At 41.6% G+C, this 23,532-nt stretch overlaps 1 protein-coding gene across 1 annotated transcript; it reads left to right on the plus strand.

Moving 5' to 3' along the window:
- Window positions 1–1,276: 1,276 nt before the first annotated feature.
- slco2a1 (solute carrier organic anion transporter family, member 2A1) lies at window positions 1,277–22,224 on the plus strand. The gene is made up of 14 exons (XM_034140929.1): window positions 1,277–1,374; window positions 5,566–5,703; window positions 7,095–7,257; window positions 7,663–7,872; window positions 8,693–8,791; window positions 8,869–9,008; window positions 12,741–12,813; window positions 12,904–13,068; window positions 13,925–14,129; window positions 16,921–17,068; window positions 18,926–19,086; window positions 19,294–19,358; window positions 19,875–19,995; window positions 20,662–22,224. The coding sequence occupies exons 1-14, from the start codon at window positions 1,321–1,323 to the stop codon at window positions 20,780–20,782; spliced, it is 1,863 nt and encodes a 620-aa protein (XP_033996820.1). The 5' UTR covers window positions 1,277–1,320; the 3' UTR covers window positions 20,783–22,224.
- The last annotated feature ends 1,308 nt before the right edge of the window (window positions 22,225–23,532 follow it).

A 23,532-nucleotide genomic window follows, 5' to 3' on the forward strand; every position in this document is an offset into this window, starting at 1 on the left:
GTGATGGCTGAATTCCATTTAGCTTCAGTTTAAGGGTCCTGTTGTTTTTGTCTGAATCATTGTCGCACTGTCATGATTTGCTGGGACACTTGAAAGGAACAGAGCCATCTTTAATGTTATTATAGTAAACCTTTGCTTTTCCTGCTACAACAGGTCAGAATCTCCTAGTGAAAAAGCATATTGTGTATTTCCAGTATTGTTTGATTAAATACATTTAAAGCTGACTACTTGCAGGCCAACACACATTTAAAGATAAAGATTTATCATTCTAAAACGCATTTATTAAAACGGCATTATTGACAGTGCTATTCATACAGTATATCCATACATTAGGGGTTGCGGTTTTAGCCTTTAGCGGTGTTCTGTCTTTTAGTTTGAATTTGGAAGCCCATTTCTGCCAGTAAAAGAAAGAAAAATAAGACGATAACTTGGACTCATAACAAAATCATTAGCATCTCTAAATAATGACAAACATCAGTAAATCAATTTTAAATGTTTCAAAATATTGACTCATAGTATCTAAAAAATAACAATTTAGATACAAAGTCATTATTTCGAAGTACTTGGTTAGGGTTATTCAGATTGTCATTACGGCATTACAGAGGTGGCTGTGCTGTGTAAACTGTAGTATGTGCTCATGTGTCTCAGTGTTGGTGTATAGGCTCCTGCCTGAATATGCTTCATGAAAAGCAGCTTTTCCTATAAATAAAATAATTGTGGTCCTAAATATCTTGGTTTCTTCTTTTCTAAGGTCACCTTGTTCTATTTCTTACATAATACACTTAGGTCAAAAACATTGTATTGAAGTATTTTACTATTTTATATTGAGGTAATCAAAAGTAACAGAAATGAATAAGGTCACATTAATGTTAAATGTTGATACTTGGATTAGTTACCACATGAAGTAGTCAAAAACGCTCCTTAGATCATAACTATTTATAATATAATTATCCCCCGAAGAGTCCTCTCTCTCTGGCCTTCACTCATTAGCGGGCCGCATTCCACACTTAATGAAGCATTAAGCCTGTTGAGTTGCTGAGAGAAGGGCATCTGAAACCATACGAACTCTTCACACTGACACCACTTTAAATGAATGGAGAAGAAGAGGAAGACTCAGTCTAATCTCTCCATGAGTCACTGCTCTCCCAGGTGTGTTGCACACGCTCGCGCGAACGTGACTCAGCCAATCAGCGCGAGGACTGTCTGTTCTCAATTCAGAACTTTCAAAACAATTGCGCGTGGAGAGAGAGTAATTACATCACCAGCAGCAGTCATAAGAAGCAGTCAGTGAGCGCGAGCACACAGACCGAGAGCGGGACCATGGACAAAGTCTGCCCCAAACACACGAAGAAGAGGCTGAGCCGCAGCATTAAGGTAGGCTGACCGGGAATGTTTCACTGCTTCTGGAACACGGGCTGGAAATGTGTTTACAAGATTTAACGTTTCAAAGATTATAATAATTCTAAGAAACAAAAAGACAAGTTATTTCATTGTTCTTTTTTCTCAGAACACATGAGCGCAGTATTAGCCTATGTGTAGTGTTGCCTAAGAGCAAATAAAGCTTCGTGCACCCCAGGTGAGGCAAAGGGCTTTATAGCTTTAAAATATTCAATGTATTGGTGTCTGCAACAACTTTAGGTGGAATAGCTCAGGAGAAGAGATTCTGAATGTTTTTTCAGTATTTTTTTAATCAATATTAAAACGAATAAAATGTCTTCTTTGCTTTTAAAGTCAAAAGATGTATGATTTATGTTACCTCCACTATTTCAGCACAATACAATCATTGTAATGATTGTATTACTAATTTAACGTTTTAAAGATTAGTCCTAATGCCAAATTAAACGTATGAAAATTGAACAAAAGAAAAAAAAATGATTTACAGTAATGAAGGTATCAAATAAAGCATCACATACTCACACTTGAAATTCCTCACACCAGATCAAGTTGTTTTGCTTGGAAAATGCCTCAATAATATCAGATGAGTTTCTAACACGTTTTCTGTCAAATTGACTCATCATTGCACCTTGAGACTTTGTTGGACACAGTTTTGTATTTCTATCATAAAACATCGGTGTCAGTTTTGACTCACCTCTGACCCCCCCCCCCTGAGAACCCTGTGCTTCACTTTATTGTAATAATGGAAGAGAAACACTTTGTTCAGGGCTGTGAGTAATAATGAGGCAAAACTCAGCGAGAAATGACATGTCTTCTTTGTTGGTGTAAATGAAGCATGACTAACACACCTATGCTCTGACAGTTCGGACGAGACCACTTAAGCAACTTTCACATTTCCAGAAGGTGATGAAAAACCTTTCCCTCTCACGCAGACTGTGGTGGGTCTACTTTCTGCTAATCCTTTCCTGTTGATAATTTAAGTCTTCACTTTAAAGCCCCCGCTCTGTTGATACCAAGGTGTGCAAATACAGAGAGGGTGGGGGCAGTGAAACGGACATGATCACATCAGGCAGACTGAGAGTTCTCGCCCATCCTGCACAGTTTGTATTTGAGCACCTGAAGTTCAAAGCTGTGTAGCGGTATATTGACACAGTGGGAGTAGTTCTGAATCAAAGCAGCAGGTAATGTGTCTGAGATATTATAGAGGAGGAGGAGCAGAGCAGAGCAGAGCAGAGCAGAGCAGAGCAGAGCAGAGCAGAGCAGAGCAGAGCAGAGCAGAGCAGAGCAGAGCAGAGCAGAGCAGAGCAGAGCAGAGCAGAGCAGAGCAGAGCAGAGCAGAGCAGAGCAGAGCAGAGCAGAGCAGAGCAGAGAAAAGCAGAGCAGAGCAGAGCAGAGCAGAGCAGAGCAGAGCAGAGCAGAGCAGAGCAGAGCAGAGCAGAGCAGAGCAGAGCAGAGCAGAGCAGAGCAGAGCAGAGCAGAGCAGAGCAGAGCAGAGCAGAGCAGAGCAGAGCAGAGCAGAGCAGAGCAGAGCAGAGCAGAGCAGAGCAGAGCAGAGCAGAGCAGAGCAGAGCAGAGCAGAGCAGAGCAGAGCAGAGCAGAGCAGAGCAGAGCTGAGCTGAGCTGAGCTGAGCTGAGCTGAGCTGAGCTGAGCTTTTTGGATTACGTCAAAGTGTCCAGCCAGAACTCTGAGTCACTCACTGTTGACCTCCTGTCCAGCAGTTGCAATTAAAGATTAGAAAATTGTCCGAGTTGCTTAACACATGAAACCGAATACCTTCAGAATCAGGCTGAGAACAACCTCCATCTGTCTTTTCTTGACAGTGGTAGGCCTACATGCCGTACAGCTTTTGGCCCTCCATTTGCAGGACATTGTGATTGCTTTTTTCAGCAGCGTTGTACTTATCTTCAGTGGGCTACACCTAGTCTGCACCAGGGTTACACTATCAAATTCTCCTTTTGGATATCTGTGCCATATCCAGCCAAGTTTGTGCTGCGGGTGCACCATGATCTCACCCTGAACCTCGGGATATGAAAGCTTCACTTCTCTCCTCACCTCAGCGCACCGAGCATGTTCATCACGTTCAGAGCTGTGTCACAGCGTTCCAGTAATGGTTAAGAGCATTTAGTAGATTATTGGTATGCAATTTCAATTTGCGCTTTAAAAATCCTCAGTGGAAATGCAGCAATGTGCAAAGATACTAACATATTGCAAACAAGTTTGTATGCTTAGCTGACGTGGAAAAGTTAGAAATGGGAAAAAAAGGCAAAATGTGACAAACCGTTTCTATGGAAACAGAATTTGAAATCAACATCCACCTTCCTCACAGCAATACACAAAACAATCAGAAAGGTCTATTGTCATGTTTTTGCCATTTGAGGTTCATCTCTTTTAATCACGTCCTCTTGTTGCACACTCTTCTGCTGCCATATATTTGAAAGGAACCCTGGGTATATTTGTCCAGGATAGGGTTAACGCCAACAGCTAGTTAGCTTAGCTGAGCAAAAAGACTGGAAACAAATACAGACTGCTGCAGCCTAATTTGTCAGACAACAAGACTTCAGAAAGACACTTCTCTCTGCCAAGAAATAATCCTACCCCCCCCCCCCCCCCCATCTAAACCGTAAACCATGGTTTACATGTACACAACATGTCATGTTTACAGTACACAACATATGCACATGTTCATCATCAACAGCTTTGTATTAAACTTGTTGGTTGGATTTTCTACGACCAATATTTCCCAAAAGATTGAACCCTTTGATCTATTGTGCAGTAAATCCTGTTTCCTTTTTCCATGTGAAGGAGGGTCATTCTGTTGCTTTATCTTCTTTCAAGTGAAGAGACTTCTTCCACTAAGCTTCCTTTATTTTTTTACCAAGTAGGTCAGGCATATTGTTGCAAAAAAACAAAAGAAACGGTATCCAGCATCATAGCGACCGCACGTGTCGCTGAAATGAAGACGTTTGAAACTCAAGTGTGAACTTCCCTCCATTCTTCCGCTCACAGCAGGGCGAAGGCTGGGACAATGGTGCTCAGACAGACGGAGCTGAGAGGGTTTGAAAAGGATAAATATGTACATAATCCATGGACGATCCAACTCTGGAACGAGCACGAACAAATAGGCTTTTAAATCACTTGTGTTAACAGTGAGGATAAATAATAAACCCTGCGTCTAGTGTGACATGCTGTAGAAACACTGAAGCGTTCTGCACCAGTTGTATTTTGCTGCCTTTATTTCTCATGTTATTGTCTATAGATCTATTTATATCTCGATGGATATTATCCAAGTTTCAACACTGTCCAACATCTCTTCATCTAGACAAATGGTCCTGCTGTATTCTGACATTAGTATTGATTGGAAGCAAAAAACTCTTTGCCTTTTCTCACACTGACATTTTGCACTTCATTGGATGATGTGTTTTCCAGACTTGTCTCTGACATTTGATGTTTTTTAACCAGCGCTATCTGCAACAACAAATATCAGACCAACATCTTGAAAGTCTTAAAGTGGATTTTAAATTGACTTGAAGCTGTGTTACAGGAACACTCTGCACCTCTAATGTTTAATTTGAATTTACTTCACAAAGAAAAGGGGCTCGTTGCCTCCCTGAGAAAATTGATCCATTTGATCCAAAATAAAAACATATGAGAGAATATTTGCAAAAGCGTCTATTGTGTGCTGACAAACCATAAAGCCAAGCTTTAATGGGAGCATTAACTGTTCTAAAGTGGAGTTCCTAGTTTATTCCCCCTGGCCGACCTGGCAGCCGGTAAACAACTGAAAGCTTGGATTTATCTCTGTTTTCTTAGCAATTCACTCCTAATCTCAACATGGCTCTTCAGCGTCATTCGGGGCATTCATGACCCCCCAAGAGAAGTGAGTGTGAGCGCCTCCTGACACACAGAGTGGCTCCTCCACATCACCGGGAGCGCATCCAGTTAATCTCTCCACATATCTGAATGTGAGGAGAAACATCCAAGAGGCAAAATAATGAAACCAACCTGAGAACATGTTTTACTCATGTTAATGCCAGGAGTCATCAGGGCCAGTGTTATACAGTTTAAGGTGATCTGCGTCTATGTGAGTGCAGACTAGTGTCTCTCACAGTACATTCAACACGTATGACTATAACCTGCTTTGGAGCCTCATGCCTCCTGTCTCTGTCCAGATGTTCGTCCTGTGCCATGGCCTCCTGCAGCTGTCCCAGCTGCTGTACAGCGCCTACTTCAAGAGCACCATCAGCACCATCGAGAGACGCTACGGCCTCAGCAGCTACTCCTCAGGAACCATTTCCTCCCTGCACGAGGTAGGAGCCAAGAATAACACCACCTCACAGCCTGAAATCATGATAGCTTTATTTCAAGGATACTGATGAAGGAAGAGGAACTGGAGAACAAGCAACATATCACAATCACACTTCCCAGAGTCAGGCCACAGTTTGATTACAGATACGGGGGGTCAAGGAGATGATCAGATGTCCAGTTGTTTTCATGTTTTAAGTATGGATGACCAAGGGTCACCAGGCCCTATTTATATCACTATGTTAGTAGGTGCAATGTTTACAGTTATTACATTCTTTTGCAGCTAGAATCCTTTCAGGATTTTTAAATTAGGAAATCCTTTTTAATTGTAGGACATTTTATGTAAACAGAGATAAAACAAAGCCTCAAGAAATCAGGTCTGCATGATAGATGTTTATGGTATTTGTATGTTAATGTGTCTACGTGTAATGCATAAGGAGTTCTTAGAGATGAACCGCTAAATAATCCTCCGTCTCTGCACTTCCTCAGCATTACAGAACCACTTTCATCTTTCAGTTCATTGTTGGGGTGTAATGGCCCTGCACTGAGACCCTAAAGAGTCACATATTCCTCTCAGGAGTGGTGGACACTGAAAAGGTGTTACATCAGTGCAGTGTGTACAGCTTTATACTGCCACATAGTGGTCAAACCAGCAGTCCATGCAGCTTGAAATGTTTCAAATGATTTTTGTCTCTCCGATTATTTTGACTTTAAAATGTTAATAGGGTCAACTTTTTTGTTCATTTCAAATTTGATTTGTCATGCTATCTTAATGCAGACATTGAATGATATCAGGCGAGGCAATGGAAACAATATTTGATGGAGAGTGAACAGTTTAGTGTTACATTACTATCTCCTGCAGCTTCTGTTTTCTGATCAATGTAATCTGAGATCCGGTGTAATTTAATGTAATTGCAACAACCAATCAGAATGGGCATGGGTGGGTTTCCTCTGGTTATCATTGATAGGAATTAGAGATAACTGCAGCCTCCAGTTTGCATCTATAAAGATGGAATCAGCATCAAAAGTGTTCAGCAGGCTCACATGATGCTCACAGTATTATTCATGTCATCTACTTACACATTTGAAACTGCAGAGAAAAAAGGCATACTTGTTTACATCATAACATTATCCATTGAAAAAGTTAGGTGTGCATTTTGATTGCATTTTCTTTAAATAATTACATAATTGATTGCTTCATCTACAATTCTTAAACTACTTTTGAACTAGCCTTGGTTTAATGCAGACCCCAGTACATTTAGATTACAGTGCAACCTTGGTCATGTCCATATTTAGTTTGAAGAGTCCATTAGTGATGTTGGCAAACGGTGAGAGCTAACTGAAGGCGGGGGGTGACAGGATGGATGTGACAGCAGCCCTCTGTTCTTTCTCCTAGATCAGTAACAGTGTACTCATCGTGTTCGTGAGCTACTTTGGAAATCGGGTCCACCGTCCTCGCTTGATTGGAATCGGAGGATTTCTGATGGCTGTCAGCGCCTTGATGCTGACCTTACCTCACTTCGTATCCCAGCCCTACGAATACGACTCTGTTCTACACAGTAAGACTCAGAACCAATATCTCTGCCTCCACGGCTGTGAGAGCGAGCGTGATTCCAGAGGAGAGTACAAATACACGTCAGTGCAACTTATGAGACTTTACTTAAGGGGTTTGTCTACAAAGCTGCAATCTTCAGTGGCCAGAATTTGGCTTTCTGTACTTTTCAGCAATATTTACAAAGTGTTGCTGATGATCTCTAGCTGAACTTTCTATAGATCAAAAGAAAACTGAATTAGAGTTACCTCTCAGGCCATTTCATTTATAATAACAATGTCCCCTCTTTCCTCTTTAATGTTGCCTCCAGACAAAGGAGAAACTTGAGGAAATGAAAGGACTCCTGCCTCCACTGGCATGTCATTAACTTTATTTCCCCCTTCTCTTCCTCTCTCCCCCCGCTGTGATCCAGATCGCCATGACATTTGTAACCTGCAGAGGAACTCCAGTGAAGAGTCCTGTGGCCGGGACGAGACCCGGCGCCTGGCCGACTCCAACAATCTGTGGCTGCTGATGGCCGGCGCCCAGCTGCTGTTCGGGGTGGGCTCCGTACCCATCCAGCCCTTTGGGATCTCCTACATCGATGACTTCGCCGGGCCCGGAAACTCCCCTCTTTACATAGGTGAACTGTAGCTCAGAGATGGACAAAGAGACCACAATCTGAGGCTCACAGAGTTATCCCAGGTCACTCTGTGAGCCTGCATTTTGAAATGCTTTTTAATACACAGAATTTAATCAATTTATTTCAATATAAGTATTTTGTCACCTTGGAATTTAAAGGAAGTTATCCAGGTATTGGGTTTAAGGGTTCATATCCCAGATAGCAAAAATGATTTGCAGTTCCGTTTTATTGGTGAAAAATAATCATTAATGAAATAACAATAATAATTTGATATTTATTGATCCTCAGACAGAACACAAAATAATGACTTTGTTCAAACTGTGTAATCATAATTAGTTTTAACACACAAAAGTTCATTAATTGTACAGATAATTATATAAGAAGTTTTGGCACAGAAACATGTTTTTCATTTAGACACATTTGGACCATAGACTCAAAATAAATGGGTTCGGACAAATCAAATATTCTTTGGAATAACATTTCAAATATGCACGAACACTCCCACTTAAGACTCAATCATCTTAAACACAGAAAACGGAAAACAAAGAGGTACAAAACCTTCAGAGCAGCCCTGGCTTTATCTCTGCAGGTGGAACCTTATAGAACCAGGTTACATATTGATTTGAATCATGGAAACCTCAAACTCTTTTTTTTCCAATTAAGGGCCATTAATTCTTAAAGCCAAAATACACTCACACTAAATGTTTATTGTTTGACAAAGAATACCATGTTGATAACACATAGCAACAAATGTATAGAAACCTGACTCCCTCAGCAGTCCTTCAGAAGCTCTTCCTCACAGCCTCCCTATCATCCGCAGCAATCCTGTTCGCAGTGTCTGTGTTCGGGCCTGCCATTGGCTACCTGCTGGGCTCTGTCATGCTGCGGATCTATGTGGACGTGGACAAGACTGGCTTTGGTAATGTAACGTTCCGTCCATTTGGTTATAGCTAGAGAGATGTGTCTACTGACGGTGTTAAATGCTGTTTGGTGCAGGAGTAGAGCAGGAGCTGAGGCAGACGGACCCCCGCTGGGTGGGAGCCTGGTGGCTGGGCCTGCTCATCACCGCCGGCTTCCTCTTCCTCACCTCCATCCCCTACTTCTTCTTCCCCCGGAGAATGCCTTCAGAAGATCAAGTAAGCCTTACTCGGAGAGATGTGTGGAACAAAGAAGTCATGTTTAATGACTCAGCATTCATTGAATGCGTCTGTGATATGGGTTTACTATAAGAGAGGTCCCACCACCTCTCCTACTTAAGAGAAAGGCATACAGACTTTACAGTGTTAGGCCTATTGTTGTTGTTGTTGATGTTTGGTGTCTCTTTGTGGTTATTTTTGTGTCTCTTTGTAAATGTTTTGCCCTTTTTCGTTGTTGTTGTTGTTGGTAATGTCTTTGTATCACTTTGCAGCCTTTCTGCATCTCTTTGTAGTTGATGAGTCTCTGTTGGTTATTTTTATGTTGCTTTGTGTTAATGTTGAGTCTCTTACTATGTATCTTTTTGAGTGACTTATTGTAGGTCTGGGCCAAGGGGTGGCCTAAGACCATTATACTGCTGCTGGTTTATAAAGCGTTGAATGGTTTAGGGCCAAAATACATTTGAGATCTCCTGCTACAATATGAACCATCCAGAACTCTCAGGTCTTCAGGGACTGGTCTGCTTTCTGTCACCAGAGTCAGAACTAAACATGGCGAAGCAGAGGCCTGTACTACGAAGCAGGATTTTCTCTTAGCGAGCTAACTTCAGGGAAAACTCTGGGTTTCCGGTCCTACGACGCTGGTTCACTTTTTAGCAGGCTAGATCTCCATGGTAACTTATGCTGAGCGGCTAACCTGCTCCGGAGCAGGTTAGGTTGCAGGCTAAGAGATCAACTCAGTGAAAGCACCGCCTGCTGACCAATCAGAGCTCAGTGTGCGGAGTTTAAAGCTATCAAGTCATATTACAGGATAAAGGAAATACAGAAAAACTGCCGTTGCAGGAAAGACGGCCGGCAAAAATCAACTGACTGTGTGAACGTGAACATTAATAGAATATCACCTCCTATCTTAATAATAATAATAATAATAAATTCTATTTATATAGCGCTTTTCTAAGACCCAAAGACGCTTTACATTTGGGGAAGGGTAGACAGACAAGTACAGGCAACAAAACAACAACAAAACAAAAACAAAACAGAGAAAAAAAACAAAAAAACAGAAAGCAGGGAAGGGGAAGTGGGGGGTGGGGGGGGGGGGGCGTTTATGGGTATACAGATTTGAAGAGATGGGTTTTGAGGCGGGACTGGAACAGGATGAGGGACTCGGACTCACGGAGGTCTTGGGGGAGGGAGTTCCAGAGCTTCGGGGCTGCCACAGAGAATGCTCTGTCCCCAAATCTCCGGAGTTTGGCCTTGGGGATGGAAAGCAAACCGGCTGAGGTGGATCTGAGGGACCGGGGTGGTTGGTAGAGGATGAGGAGGTCAGTGAGGTAGGGGGGGGCCAGGTGGTGGAGGGCTTTGTAGGTGAGTACCAGGAGTTTGTGTTGGATGCGGTGGGAAACGGGGAGCCAGTGAAGTTCTTTGAGGACCGGGGTGATATGATGCCATGATTTGGTGTGGGTGAGGAGTCTGGCGGCTGCGTTCTGGACACGCTGAAGTCTATTGAGGGATGTAGTGCTGATGCCGTAGAGGAGTGCGTTGCAATAGTCCAGGCGGGAGGAGATGAAGGCGTGAATGAGTCGCTCAGCTGCAGGGCGGGTGAGAGAGGGACGGAGTTTGGCGATATTGCGGAGGTGGAAAAATGAGGTTTTTACAACTTGGCGGATGTGGGGCTCGAGGGAAAGGGTGGGGTCAAATATCACGCCAAGGTTGCGTGCCTGGGTGGAGGGGGAAACAGGGGTGCCATCGATGGTGAGTGTCAGGTTGGGGTTTTGCTGAGGGTGGATTTGGAGCCGATGAGGAGGAGTTCAGTTTTATTGCTGTTGAGTTTGAGGAAGTTGTGTGCCATCCAGGATTTTATAGCAGTCAATCTTCAGAGCAATCTGACTATTATAATATTAGCGTTAAGAAAGCTTACTTAAATATCTGCCACAACATAAGTAACCGGATCAAAGTAACATTACGTACAGTCCGCGGCACTGTGAGTGCAGACGTCGATGTGTCCCATTATCATTCATATCACATCATATCACATCATAATGTATCATATATTTCCTTATCTGAGTCAGCTTCTTGAGCCGTATCTGGCCGTGCAACACTCAGTGTCACATACTGTATGCAGAAGTATTATTTTAAGCAACACATTAAGTTGACGAAACACTCGAGTCAAATGTAATGAAAGTCAGATCCACTCGTGTCTTGGACGGGGCAGTGATATCATAAACCTGTTAATGTACGCATTCAAACACTTTTTCTTTTACCAGCTGTATTCACCTTGCAGGTGCAGCTATGTGGCTTTTATCCTGGATAAAGTGTTTAAGTCATGGATGTTTAAAGTTTAACTTCTTCATATGTGACTAATATTGAAGTTCACTTTTCATTCAGGAAGTATGACGCTGAGCTGTCAGTACGCTTGTCCATGTTTGAGATTGGTCGAATGCTCCAAATACCACCCCTTTCATGTGAACGCGCACCTAACTAGATAGGACACGGCTGGCTTGAGCGATCCACTTGATAACCAGCGTCGTAGGACCGTTTAGCGAGAGCGCGTATGTTTTGGATTAGGCCAACCGGCTAACTCAAACATATCCAGGTTAGGTTGAACCGGCTTCGTAGTACAGGCCTCTGGTATACTAGAATAGATTTAGATTGTTCAATGTTCCAAACTCACATTGGTTTCTCATACAGCATCTATGTATAGTATGTGTATTCACTCTGTCCTAAACGGCTTGTTGGAGCTCCTGCCCCCCTCTCCCTATGAGCCCACTGTGCTCTGATTGGTCAGCTCGCCCACTCTGTTCTGATGAGTCCACCACCGTTACAGCGGAACATCAGTGATTATGTGTTACAATGGCGTTATCAACCAGAAAATGACACCAGTAATGAGAAACAGATGAGAATGCTGCGTGGGGTCTGGGTGCCGTGTTGGCGGGACGTTGCGGGGCTCGCTGCTGTGAGGAGCGGACAGTGTGAGCTGGATTACTGGGGTCGTTTCCTGGTTGCTGCGTGGGGTCTGCGAGACAGCGAGACATCGCGGAACTCAGCCTGAGCACACGCATACACTCACAGCCAGGCTGTTCGCCACACAGTTCGCCACACACTCACAGCCTGAGAAAAGATAAGGCTGAGTGAGTGCGTGTGCCGGCGAAACTCCGCTGAGTAGCGCGGCTGAGAAAAGATAAGGCTGAGTGAGTGTGTGTGTGTGAGGAGCTCCACGGATTGGTCCAAGGCATAAATGTGCCTTGCCATTAGGCGGGTTTATTAATCCATCCAGACTGTGGATCATGTGAAAGTATGCCGCTCATGTTTTATTGACTGGCTTGATGTCAACATTACACTTGTCTTGCTTTCTCTGGGTTTTCACCAGCTATAAGGCACAAGGTAACTGTCACTGAACACATTTAATTTCCCAATAATTGATTTGTACTTGTGAATCATTTTTTGACCTTTACAAAAATATATAAGAGCAAGACAGATTTTTTCCTCCACGTCTTTGTGAAACCAAATGATGTCTCTCTCAGCTTTGCCCAAGAATTGTTACGAGTTGTACATAAAATCTACATTTCATAGAACATCTACATCTACTCATTTGATAATAAAATATTTGAAACATGTCGGCAGTGTTGAGGAAGAGGTCATCTGAAGGCACTGTCCTGTAGTGGTAGAATTGTTTTCTTTACACGGCACAATCACATATTTGCGTCCCCATAGTTCACACTGCATGTTGTTTTCCAGGGGATGAGAAGTGAAACTGACCTGAATGATGACTTCAAGAAGCCAGATGTCTCTTTACTTGATTTCCTGAAAAGTAAGTTTATTATATTCAGACATATTGTTTGATTGTATCAGATAAATAAGAGAGTTTTCTCTGAAGTCATGTGTTTTTGGTTGTGATCAGTGTTTCCCAGGATGTTTGTGCACCTGCTGTTGAGCCCTCTCTTCCTGATGCTGGTCCTGGCTCAGTGCTGCTTCTCCTCAGTGATCGCAGGGCTCGCTACGTTCCTCAACAAGTTTCTGGAGCGGCAGTACAGCGCCTCCCTCGCCTACAGCAGCCTGCTCGTAGGTACGTACTGCAGAATTGACAACATAAAGATGGGACTTCAGGAAAGCTAATGTAGATTGCTGTTGTCCTTTCAGTGCTTGCAATCAATGCCAGCTGTAAATCTAGTTCAGGTCATGTATTAAACCATTTTATGAACACTTTGGAATTGCAATGAAACAGTGTATAAGAAGAGTTTTAATAGTCAGCTCTTTTGCCCCATGGCCACTGATTTAGGTTTGTACTGTCATCTTTTCAAATATGAAAATCATTTTTGGGTTTCCGCTGCCTTTTCCCTTTTGCAGCACTGCAAAGACTACAGCTATCATTTGTTTCAGCAAACGAATAAAATAGCACAGGATGTGCAGTAAACCCCTATGGACATATTAACCCCTGTGCATCCCTCTGTAAGGGTATCACAGGGACAATTCATATTCAAATGTTCACTTACACAGACTAACATCTTGAAACCAACTTCATGAGAGCTTTGTGCAGGAAAACAGAAGATTAGTATGTAATGGCCTTTAGGGTGAACATGTGAAAACGGCTCCATCTAGGGCTATACATTAAAGCTCTAGATAAAATGGAATGCATTTGTTTATGCTGTCATGGCCCCCGGTCCAACATTGTGGTCTTCATGGGTTTCTATAGGGAGATTTGACTGTATTTTGGCTGCACTTTATTAAACACTATCAGAGCTGAGGTTTAACTGCAACCCCTCAGGGAAAAGAAACCTCACATTCTTGCTCAAATGTATGTCACGTGCATTAACACAACAAAAGTGTCGAAAAATGTAATAGTAAGAAATTACCCTAATGATGAATGAAGGATATCATTTCCATGGTTACGTGGAGGCCACTAAGCTGCTGATGGTTCCCAGGTGCTGTGAATCTGCCGGCTGTAGCCGTGGGGATGTTGATGGGCGGGGTCATCATGAAGAGGGCGGGACTCTCTCTGAAGACCATCCCTCGCTTCTCTGTTGCCATGCTGACCACATCCACCCTCCTCTTTGTGCCGCTCTTCTTCATGGGCTGTCCCACACAGAAAGTTTCAGAGGTCAACCATTTCCAGAACGCACAGTACGGGTGAGTGAGAAACTCTTCTCATGAAGATGTCCTCAGCTTTGTTTCTAAAGGGGGACGTTTAGATTTTGGGACGTCAGCCTCATCCAGCATAGTGTATAAAAAAGACTAAGGCGCCGTTTACACAAGGAGAAAACGGCTTGTATCTGCATAGTTTCGCGTGCGTATAGCCCTATTATTTACACGAGGCCGTAACAAACGGACCCCACAAACGATAACGGGTCCCAAGGTGGATAGATTTGCAAACGAAACGCTCTGGGGGGTCAAACGAGTCCGTGTAATCACCTCTATACGAATATTTCCTGAAAAAATAGCGATAGCCCCGCCTCTCCCCACCTCTGCTGCTCACTGCTGTAGCAACTATCAAAAATAGCTGTGTTAATTAAACGCACAAGGGGTTCTTGAATGAAATAATATTATAAAAGGCAAACCAGAATTGTTAACGCCCAATATACTCCTTAAACAAAATAAACGGAGTCAGATTTCATGCATTGATCCATTATATTGACAAAGGTGCGATCTCACCCGGTGTTTGTAGAGAATATTTCTCTTTCTGAGACGTGCTTCTTGGTCGGTCGATGCAATATCCACAGATTCGGTTTCTTTCAGTTAACTTCCCCGTTGCATTTATCCATATATTTACATGCTGAGGAAATGACTATATCCCGCTGAATACCAGCAATTGCCACACACTTCCTCCTGTCAGTAGCTAGTGCTACTGCTACTGACCATGCTACAGATATTAGTGCAAAATCTACAGCTCCTCTACCACAACCATCAGCAACAAGTGGACATGGAGAATTACATGAACTACATGTTGCTAAATCCACCGCGGGGCATAAACAGAAGGGTAGCCATGGCAACATTGCTGCGGGGCTGCTCTTCTTCGTTGCTTTTGGTGTATTTTGGCGGAAGTTACAGCGCCACTTACAGTCCCGGCATATGTACTACAGCGTTTCCAGCGGTCTCGTTTGAACAGACACGTTAAATGAAACGAATGCATGTGAACGGAAGACTTTTTTGAATACGCATACTGTGCATAAACGCAAACGGTCCCGTGTGAGTGGGGCCTAACTCAGATACAGTACACTGAATATGTATGTCAATGTAGATGACTTTACGGAGTAAATTATTAGCATTTTATTGGGCACTATCATTAAATGAGTGTGTGTTTTTTCAAAACTTTCGACCAGTTAATACAAATGAATCCAACCTTTAAACATAACACTAAAGTCAAAGTCAACTTTTTTGTCAATTCCTCTGTGTGTGTGTGATACAGACAGGGAGATCAAAATGCTGTTTCTCACCATCCCAAAGAATACAAATATAAACAAAATGTATACATATATGTGTATATATACACACACACACCTGTACACCCACTTATATATATTTAATAATACACATACATACTCGTGTGTATATATATATATATATATATATATATATATATATATATATATAGATACACATATACATGCATTAAGAGGCATAAATAAAAACAACACAATATAAAAAAACAACGATCACAGGTGTGAGTCAAGTCGACTAGACTTTAAAAGGTCCCATGACATGCTTTTCCGGTTATTACCCGTCCCCTTGTGTGTTATGTAGCTTTTTCTGCATGTAAACGGTCTGCAGAGTCACAAACCCTCAAAGTACACCCTGTAGGGAGTACAACTCTAACACAGAAAAGACCTGTCTGTGCTGCCCCAGAACGCCTCGTTGGAGATTTCTCTTTTTCCATTGTTTACTTCCTGGTCATAGTGACGTAACGGTCATAGTGACGTCACACACACATCTGTGTGTGTGTGTGTGTGTGTGTGTGTGTGTGTGTTGTGTGTGTGTGTGTGTGTGTGTGTGTGTGTGTGTGTGTGTGGTGTGTGTGTGTGTGTGTGTGTGTGTGTGTGTGTGTGTGTGTGTGTGTGTGATTTGTGTGTTGTGTGTGTGTGTGTGTGTGTGTGGTGTGTGTGTGTGGTGTGTGTGTGTGTGTGTGTGTGTGTGTGTGTGTGTGTGTGTGTGTGTGTGTGTGTGTGTGTGTGTGTGTGTGTGTGTGTGTGTGTGTGTGTGTGTGTGTGTGTGTGTGTGTGTGTGTGTGTGTGTGTGTGTGTGTGTGTGTGTGTGTGTGTGTGTGTGTGTGTGTGTGTGTGTGTGTGTGTGTGTGTGTGTGTGTGTGTGTGTGTGTGTGTGTGTGTGTGTGTGTGTGTGTGTGTGTGTGTGTGTGTGTGTGTGTGTGTGTGTGTGTGTGTGTGTGTGTGTGTGTGTGTGTGTGTGTGTGTGTGTGTGTGTGTGTGTGTGTGTGTGTGTGTGTGTGTGTGTGTGTGTGTGTGTGTGTGTGTGTGTGTGGCCATGTGACCTTTAAAGTGATGAAGATGATATTACAAGAGTACAAATATATACAGTAGTGTCAATAGTTGCATGTTAGGAAACGTTTCTGGTGGTGTGTGTGTCTTTTTTCTTATAGTACATAACTCGCATTGCGCTATAGTGCACCATAACACCATTTTATTTCAGACTAGTGGAAATAAAACATCCAAAACACACATAAGGGAGTTTATGTTACTAATGTTGTCAGCATTAGCTAATGGCTAGTTTGCAGATTAAATCTTGTTATACAACATATAATTGTGCTAAATGCATGTGATGTATAAATTACATTACATTTAAAACACATTGAAATTAAGCAAGGCAGTAAGCACTCTAATGCAGTTGAATCAAAAGCACTGGCATGCTAATGAAACATGGCCTGCTCACACATCAGCTCTGGGCTTGTGTTCTCTGCCCCCCCCCCCAGGTCTCTAGCTCTGTGCTACTCCAACTGCTCCTGCCCTGCCAGCGCCTTCAACCCTGTGTGTGGCTCTGACGGTGTGGAGTATATCTCTCCTTGCCATGCCGGCTGCACCAACTTCACCAAAGACCCCAACAACACCCACAGGGTTCAGGTGGGTGTCTCCTCTAAGCACCTGATACTGGTCATCTGCTGATACATAGCTGCAGGTTAGGCTGTTGTTAAATGTTATTATAATAGGGATTATCAGATATTTTCTTAAAGTAATCTTGTATGAGGAAAGTATCTATAGTCAGTGTATGTCCAGCAGGAGATGGCGCTCGGCACACACCTAGTAACACAGAAGCCACGCAATGTAGATGGACACGGCAGCTAAATGTGTTAGGCTATATTTTAAAATATGTTCACTGCACTACAGAAGTTGCTGGTGTACTGCTGCCTCCAAAGACTGGTTTGTTTGTTGGTGTCATTGTGTGATTGTTATGTTCAGAATCACAGAAGTCACACAAACACAATTCCTGATGAGGCAGCAGGATATGGTCAGGGTTAACTAAACTTAACCCTGACCCTAACCATAACCCTGGACAGTCACTGTTCTGCCCCTGTCCACAGCAGCACGGCTCTAATGTGTGCTTCTCCAAACTGGGGGGCATGTCGGCTGCTATCTACTGTAGGAAACACACTGGCTATAGATACGCAGGTGCCACATTCAACCCCACTTCAAACAATAAGAACTATCCCTTTAAGACATGCTTGTGAGGGGGCTGAACAAATAAAACTTGACTTTTAGCTGACTTTTTTAAACCTGGCAGATATTTGTGCAACACTAGAATAACATTGTACAATAATTCATCAGCAGTAATGAGTGCAATTTCCAGATGCAAATTAATCATGTACTGTAAGATAGGAATGCTAGATAAGTTTATTGAAAAGGAAAAACAGCTCAAAACACATTTAGTAATAGCTTGTAACATTTTCTCAGTGTGGGATCTGGGGATAACTATTTGGTTCTTTTCCTATCACTAGATCTGTAAATCAGCCTGGAATGGTGTAATTAATCTTTAACTGTGGGGAATGCAGAGACTGCATCAAGACAAATCTTCTCTTCAGGGAGTCAAGAGGTTAAACATTGTTATGGTAGTGTTGCTTGGATACTTGAAAGTAACTTTAGCCTTAGATGTCATTTAGATTTGAGACACATTGGATGACAGCTTTTTAGTCTATTTTCTGTTAACTCAGATGTCCACAAGAAAGGTGAATTCATTCAAGTGATGAATGTGATGTGAGAAGTGGAAAAGAGCCGCAACTTCTTCTTCTGTAAAGATTTGCAGGAGTACCTGAGCAGAGTTTACGTAGGCTGCAGTCCTGACCCGTAGTTGTCACGGAAATGCCCAACATCCGGACACACTAGCTCTGACAGTACTTATATTTCTTGAATCCTTTGAAAACAAAACTTCATCTGTGACCCAAGTGTTTCAATTTGAATAGTTTGTTGGGTTGGCTGAAGAGAAACACTACCCCATGTTTTGTGCTTTTTTTAAATCATTGACCAGCTTAATTTGTTTTTGACATTTTGGGGAATATGCTTATTCTCTTTCTTGCTGAGAAGTAATTGAGAAGATCGATACAAATCTTGGATGCTTAGTCTGAAGCAAGATCCAGGCAGGTAACCAGCTTAGCTCAGAATAAAGAATGGCATCAGGGGGAATGAGCTAACCTGGCTCTGTCCCTTTGTAAACAAAATCTTCTGCCTACCAGAATCTCTTAAGCAAAGAATCCTGTTTCCAGTCTTGAGGCTAAGCTAGCTGATGACTGTTATTGCCTAATATTCTGCGTACAGACGTGAGAGCCTCCATCTTCTTTTTTTAACACATTTGGCAAGAACGCCAGTTAGCTTATTTCAGAGCAGATTTGGTACAACATAACGAGCAAAGCAAAATGTTGTTTTTCATTCTATTTGCACAGATAACATAAATCTATATTATTCCCATTGCTTTCTTTTTGGATACAGCTGTACACCAGCTGCAGGTGTATCTCTGGGGGCCAGAGCGCCCGCCCTGCCCCCTGTCCCAACAACTGCCCACATTTGCTGCTCCCCGTCATTCTGGTCATCTCTCTGGCATCGCTGATCGCCTGCCTCACTCACAACCCCATGTACATGATGGTGCTCAGGTAGGGAAGGAGGACAATGCATTTCAGTATATTCACATATTCTTTTGTAATTTATTTTAACTATTCAAAAATACAAAAGTGTATCTAAAGCGTAATGATATCTGCTTTTCCTCCACTACAAACACTTACTAATGATTTTATCAAACTCGTATTTACATTTTGTTGCCAAGAAATACTTTATAAGATGATATATATTTTTTCTGTCAGATGTGTTTCCTCTGAAGAGAAGTCATTTGCTATAGGAATTCAATTTCTACTCATGAGAGTATTAGGTAAGTCAAGACACAATTTCTGTGTGTGTTATGCTATAGTTATAACTAGTAACTAGTTATTTTATTGCTGTTACTGATTATTATTTTATAATTTCATCTTGTTTTTATTACAACAGTTTTACAATTAATGTATTTCATTTCAGAATACAGCAACATGTAATAAAGTGACATTGTAGAAATAAAATGTGACTTAAAATAAAAGTGTCAATGGAAAATGTACTATTATGAATCGAAACAGACTTGAAATGGTTATTAACAATATATAAATATCCATGGTAAAAGAAGCTCCAATAAAACATTCAAATGAAATGAATTACTATTGCACACATAATGGCTCTGAACGGTTATGTTTCACTGTGATGATTAGCTGCTATAGGGTGCCACAACAAATGCTATTAAACATACCTCTGAATGACATTGATCAGATTTTAAGCAGATGTTGGATTGCCCTCTAGTGGCTCTAGCTCCACCACATGTTGATAGAAATGTTACACCCTCGTTCTGTCCCCCCCTCAGCCTGGCTCCCTGCCCCTGCTCTCTTCGGGACTGCCATTGACACGTCGTGTATCTGGTGGAAGCGTGTGTGTGGAAGGAAGTTTAGCTGTGGTTACTATGACAACAACATCTTGAGGAACCGGTACGAAAACCTATCACTCTGAACATACATCACATACACAAATGCAGTGCAACACACCTTACAAAACACCTTAGAGGCAAGAAAAAACATTAGTGTGATCTTAGTCTGATTTTGACTGACTTAAGGACAGGCGAAAAAACTAAATTATTGGGCAAGTTCCAAAAATGTTCATTTTGGAAATGGGTTGAAAAAAGAAAAAAAGAGAATTCCCAGGAAACAATATTTGTACATCTATAAAAATGGTTAGAAACAAGTGTTTGTTCTTACAATACTCATATTACCTAAAAAGGCTGAAGTGCACCAATACCCCTTCTACAAAGGGAATCAAAAAACGTGTTTTATACCAGGTCAGTTCAAATGTCTTCATGCAGAGGGATATTGCACGTTATGCAAGTTATGTAACATAACTGTGATGTATTTTTCTATGCTTTAAATGTATTTGAATTGGCTAATCTGACACTTTTAGTCCTATTTAGAACATGGGGCAGTGTTGCATTTGAGTTTGTTATGGCAAATCTTTTTCCACGTGTTTTTACAAATGTTTTTTAAGTCATAAACACAGGAGAGAAAACTATTTCTTGAAATGATTCTACATTTTTTCCTCTCAGGGCTTCCATAACATCCACATCACTGCTGACATGTATATGTATGTGTTGACCCCTGCAGGTACTTGGGCTTACAGGTGGGTTATAAGGTGATGGGGATCTTGCTGCTGATGATGCTGGGCTGGAAGGCGAAGAGGACTCAGGAGTACAGTCTGGAGAAGAGGCCTGACGGACCCCTGTGACCCTGTGAGCGTCCCTGTGGACCCCCGCCTCTGTCTCTAACAGCTCTGCAGCAGTGTGACATGTTGAGGAACAATGTGCAGAGCAGAGCTGCGTCAGGAGAGCCACAGCCCACACAGACCTGCACTGACCTCCACTCCTGAACCCCCCCCCCCACCTGCTGCTTCACTGGGTGGAGTTGATGTCAGATCTATCCAAAAGGGAAAACGTATAATGTTTTCAGATGCTTTAGATCAGAGGTTCTCAAATGTCTTTCAGCCAGAGTAGTAAAAAGAAAGAGAATATAAAGGGACGCCGTCATGTACGTACTTTTAGGACAATTTGACGTAGCCTATTCTTTGAAGTTTTAGTTATTGGAAAGAATTACACGAGAAATATATAAGAAAGATACGAGACATATATTAAAAATATATACAGCATGTTCAACAATGCATTGACATAAATTCAATAAGCTGCAAGTGTGTACCTAAACACATTATCAGAAGAGAAAAAGGAACATTTGAAGTGCAGTTCAGGACATCAAATATTTTGTTAGAAAATGATCATTTAAATGAATGAATCTGAAAACCTTTACCACAGTGCCACAGATCACTTCTTTAAACTTCCTGATTGGAAATACTCTGACAATCTGACTCACTTATTTCCAGTTCAGAGAGGACAGCTGCTCACCTGTGGTACCTCAGTATATTGTACATGCATCTGAGACAGCGCAGAGAGTTAACCACAGATAGATCATTGTATGTATTATTCCTGTAAGGTAGAATCTATTCAAGTTTCTATTTCCAATGGGAACATATTGTGTAACTAATGAACTGTATTAGCTTAATATTTAAGTTTATTTTTTTATAGATGTTTGTCTCATACACTGAGACATATGTGTACTGCAATACTCATTTGATATATGATCATATACACTTTATTTTAAATGCAATGCCAATGAATTTTCAAATATCATGACATACACTGTTTATTAAAAAAAAATACCTCACACGTAACACACATTTACTTCAGTAGTTTGCCGCATGTCAGTTGGGTTTGGAATTTAAATTAATTTAATGTCTACCAAGCTGGGTCCTGCATTTAAAAAAAATATATATTGTGTTCATACTGTGTCTTTTAGAGGGGCCATGTGTCAAAATCTAGTTATAATAACTTTGCAGGTTAGGTAAGTAATATATGATCAACCATTAGTAAACTGACACACTGGAAATCTAGCGATAAGTAGTTTTGTTAGGATTAGTCCTGAGTCACTAATGAAGCTGCATATGTGTAGTCTGCTGTGAACACTAATGTAAACTTGGAGCCATTCAATGCAACAAGAGCATATAATGCACTTCCTACAGTCATGTGACATGTTTCACATTAGCCAGCAATATAAATAGCTTGATGGATTGAGTACCTTACTTATCCCATATGGACATTTCCTAATAACAGTAAATGCATACAAAATAAATAAAATATAAACTAAGTGGAAAATAAACAAAATAGGTGTGGAATATATAGTAAGTACTAAACATTTTTTATATAAACTATAAGTGGCTTAATATCTGGACTGCATTCATTTATATAACTATATATTAAAAAATCTAGGTAACAACTAAAATTGTGTCATCAGTGTTGAGATCTCCATATTAGGTTGAATACTTAAAACGAAAGTTAATTATAATCAATTATATTCTTGTATAACCCACAATGAAAATGCTTCATATTTTTATGATTTTCTATATTTACAGTATAAACAAAACACAAGTGGTTTGTTAAGTTGAGTGTAAGGCCTATTATGGTTTATGGGTGTCACTGATAAGAGAGGAGAGACAGTTTCTTCCCTCTCCCCTCACCACAGTACACAGGGAGGGGGGCTCCTGACTTTTTGGAGAAATACTAAGGCCCCAAAAATGTGTTTATGCCATAGCCGAGAATAATATTTTGCAAGTCCTGCACACTAGAGGCCATGCCCAGTTTCCACAAATATGGGTATGGAGGAGGTGTCTTTAGGTTTTTCTGTCCTGTTTTGAGGATAAAAACAATAGCAGAGAGGGAGCAAACTCGAGAGGGGGGGGTTTTCCCCCTGGTATGCTCTCTCCCGGTATGCTCTCTCCCTGGAGAGCTGGGTTTTTCCTCGGTAAAGGTTCTCTCAAACTTGGTAAATATCTCTCGAATTTCTTTGTTGAAAGCTGAATGAATTGTTTGTTGAAAGATTATAACCCGGCCACCTATGAGGATGGTCCTCTGAATTCATGCCGGACATAGGTGTGTATAAGAATTGGTTTGTTGAATGAAAGTTTGAAACTGTTAGATCCTATTGACCATTTTTGAGGAGGTGCCTCTGAATGCTGTCGGACTCTTGTATAGCACCTTCAATCCGTGAGGAGATTCCTTTGGATTATGTCGGAAGACTTTAATGTCTAAATTAAATCGGGTTTATTGAAAGCTGAGTGAATTGTTGGATGAAAGTTTGAAACTGTTAGATTCCACTGACCATTTACGAGGAACCGCCTCTGAATTTTGTCAAGCTATAGGTGTGAATGTTTAGACCCGGCGATCCGTGAGGAGATTCCTTTGGATTATGTCGGAAGACTTTAATGTCAAAACTATGAATTAAGGTTTCAGATTAGAAAATGGCCACAGCATGACATGTTTTATATTACTGTCATATTGTAACAAGAGAAGGTAAAACCCTGTTCAAGTGTGGACACATTTTTCTTCAAATAAACTGATCCCACCTTTTGGATTGGGACAATTTAAAAGACAT

This window comes from Trematomus bernacchii, unplaced genomic scaffold (assembly GCF_902827165.1).
Source record: "Trematomus bernacchii unplaced genomic scaffold, fTreBer1.1, whole genome shotgun sequence".
Taxonomy (NCBI): domain Eukaryota; kingdom Metazoa; phylum Chordata; class Actinopteri; order Perciformes; family Nototheniidae; genus Trematomus; species Trematomus bernacchii.

What these genes read in the sequence shown, in the direction of transcription:
- slco2a1 (XM_034140929.1), top strand. Translation starts at nt 1,321, where the DNA reads ATGGACAAAGTCTGCCCCAAACACACGAAGAAGAGGCTGAGCCGCAGC. An exon ending in CGTGGACAAGACTGGCTTTG is followed by an intron (nt 8,792 to 8,868) that starts GTAATGTAACGT and finishes TGTTTGGTGCAG; the next exon opens with GAGTAGAGCAGGAGCTGAGG. An exon ending in GAATGCCTTCAGAAGATCAA is followed by an intron (nt 9,009 to 12,740) that starts GTAAGCCTTACT and finishes GTTGTTTTCCAG; the next exon opens with GGGATGAGAAGTGAAACTGA.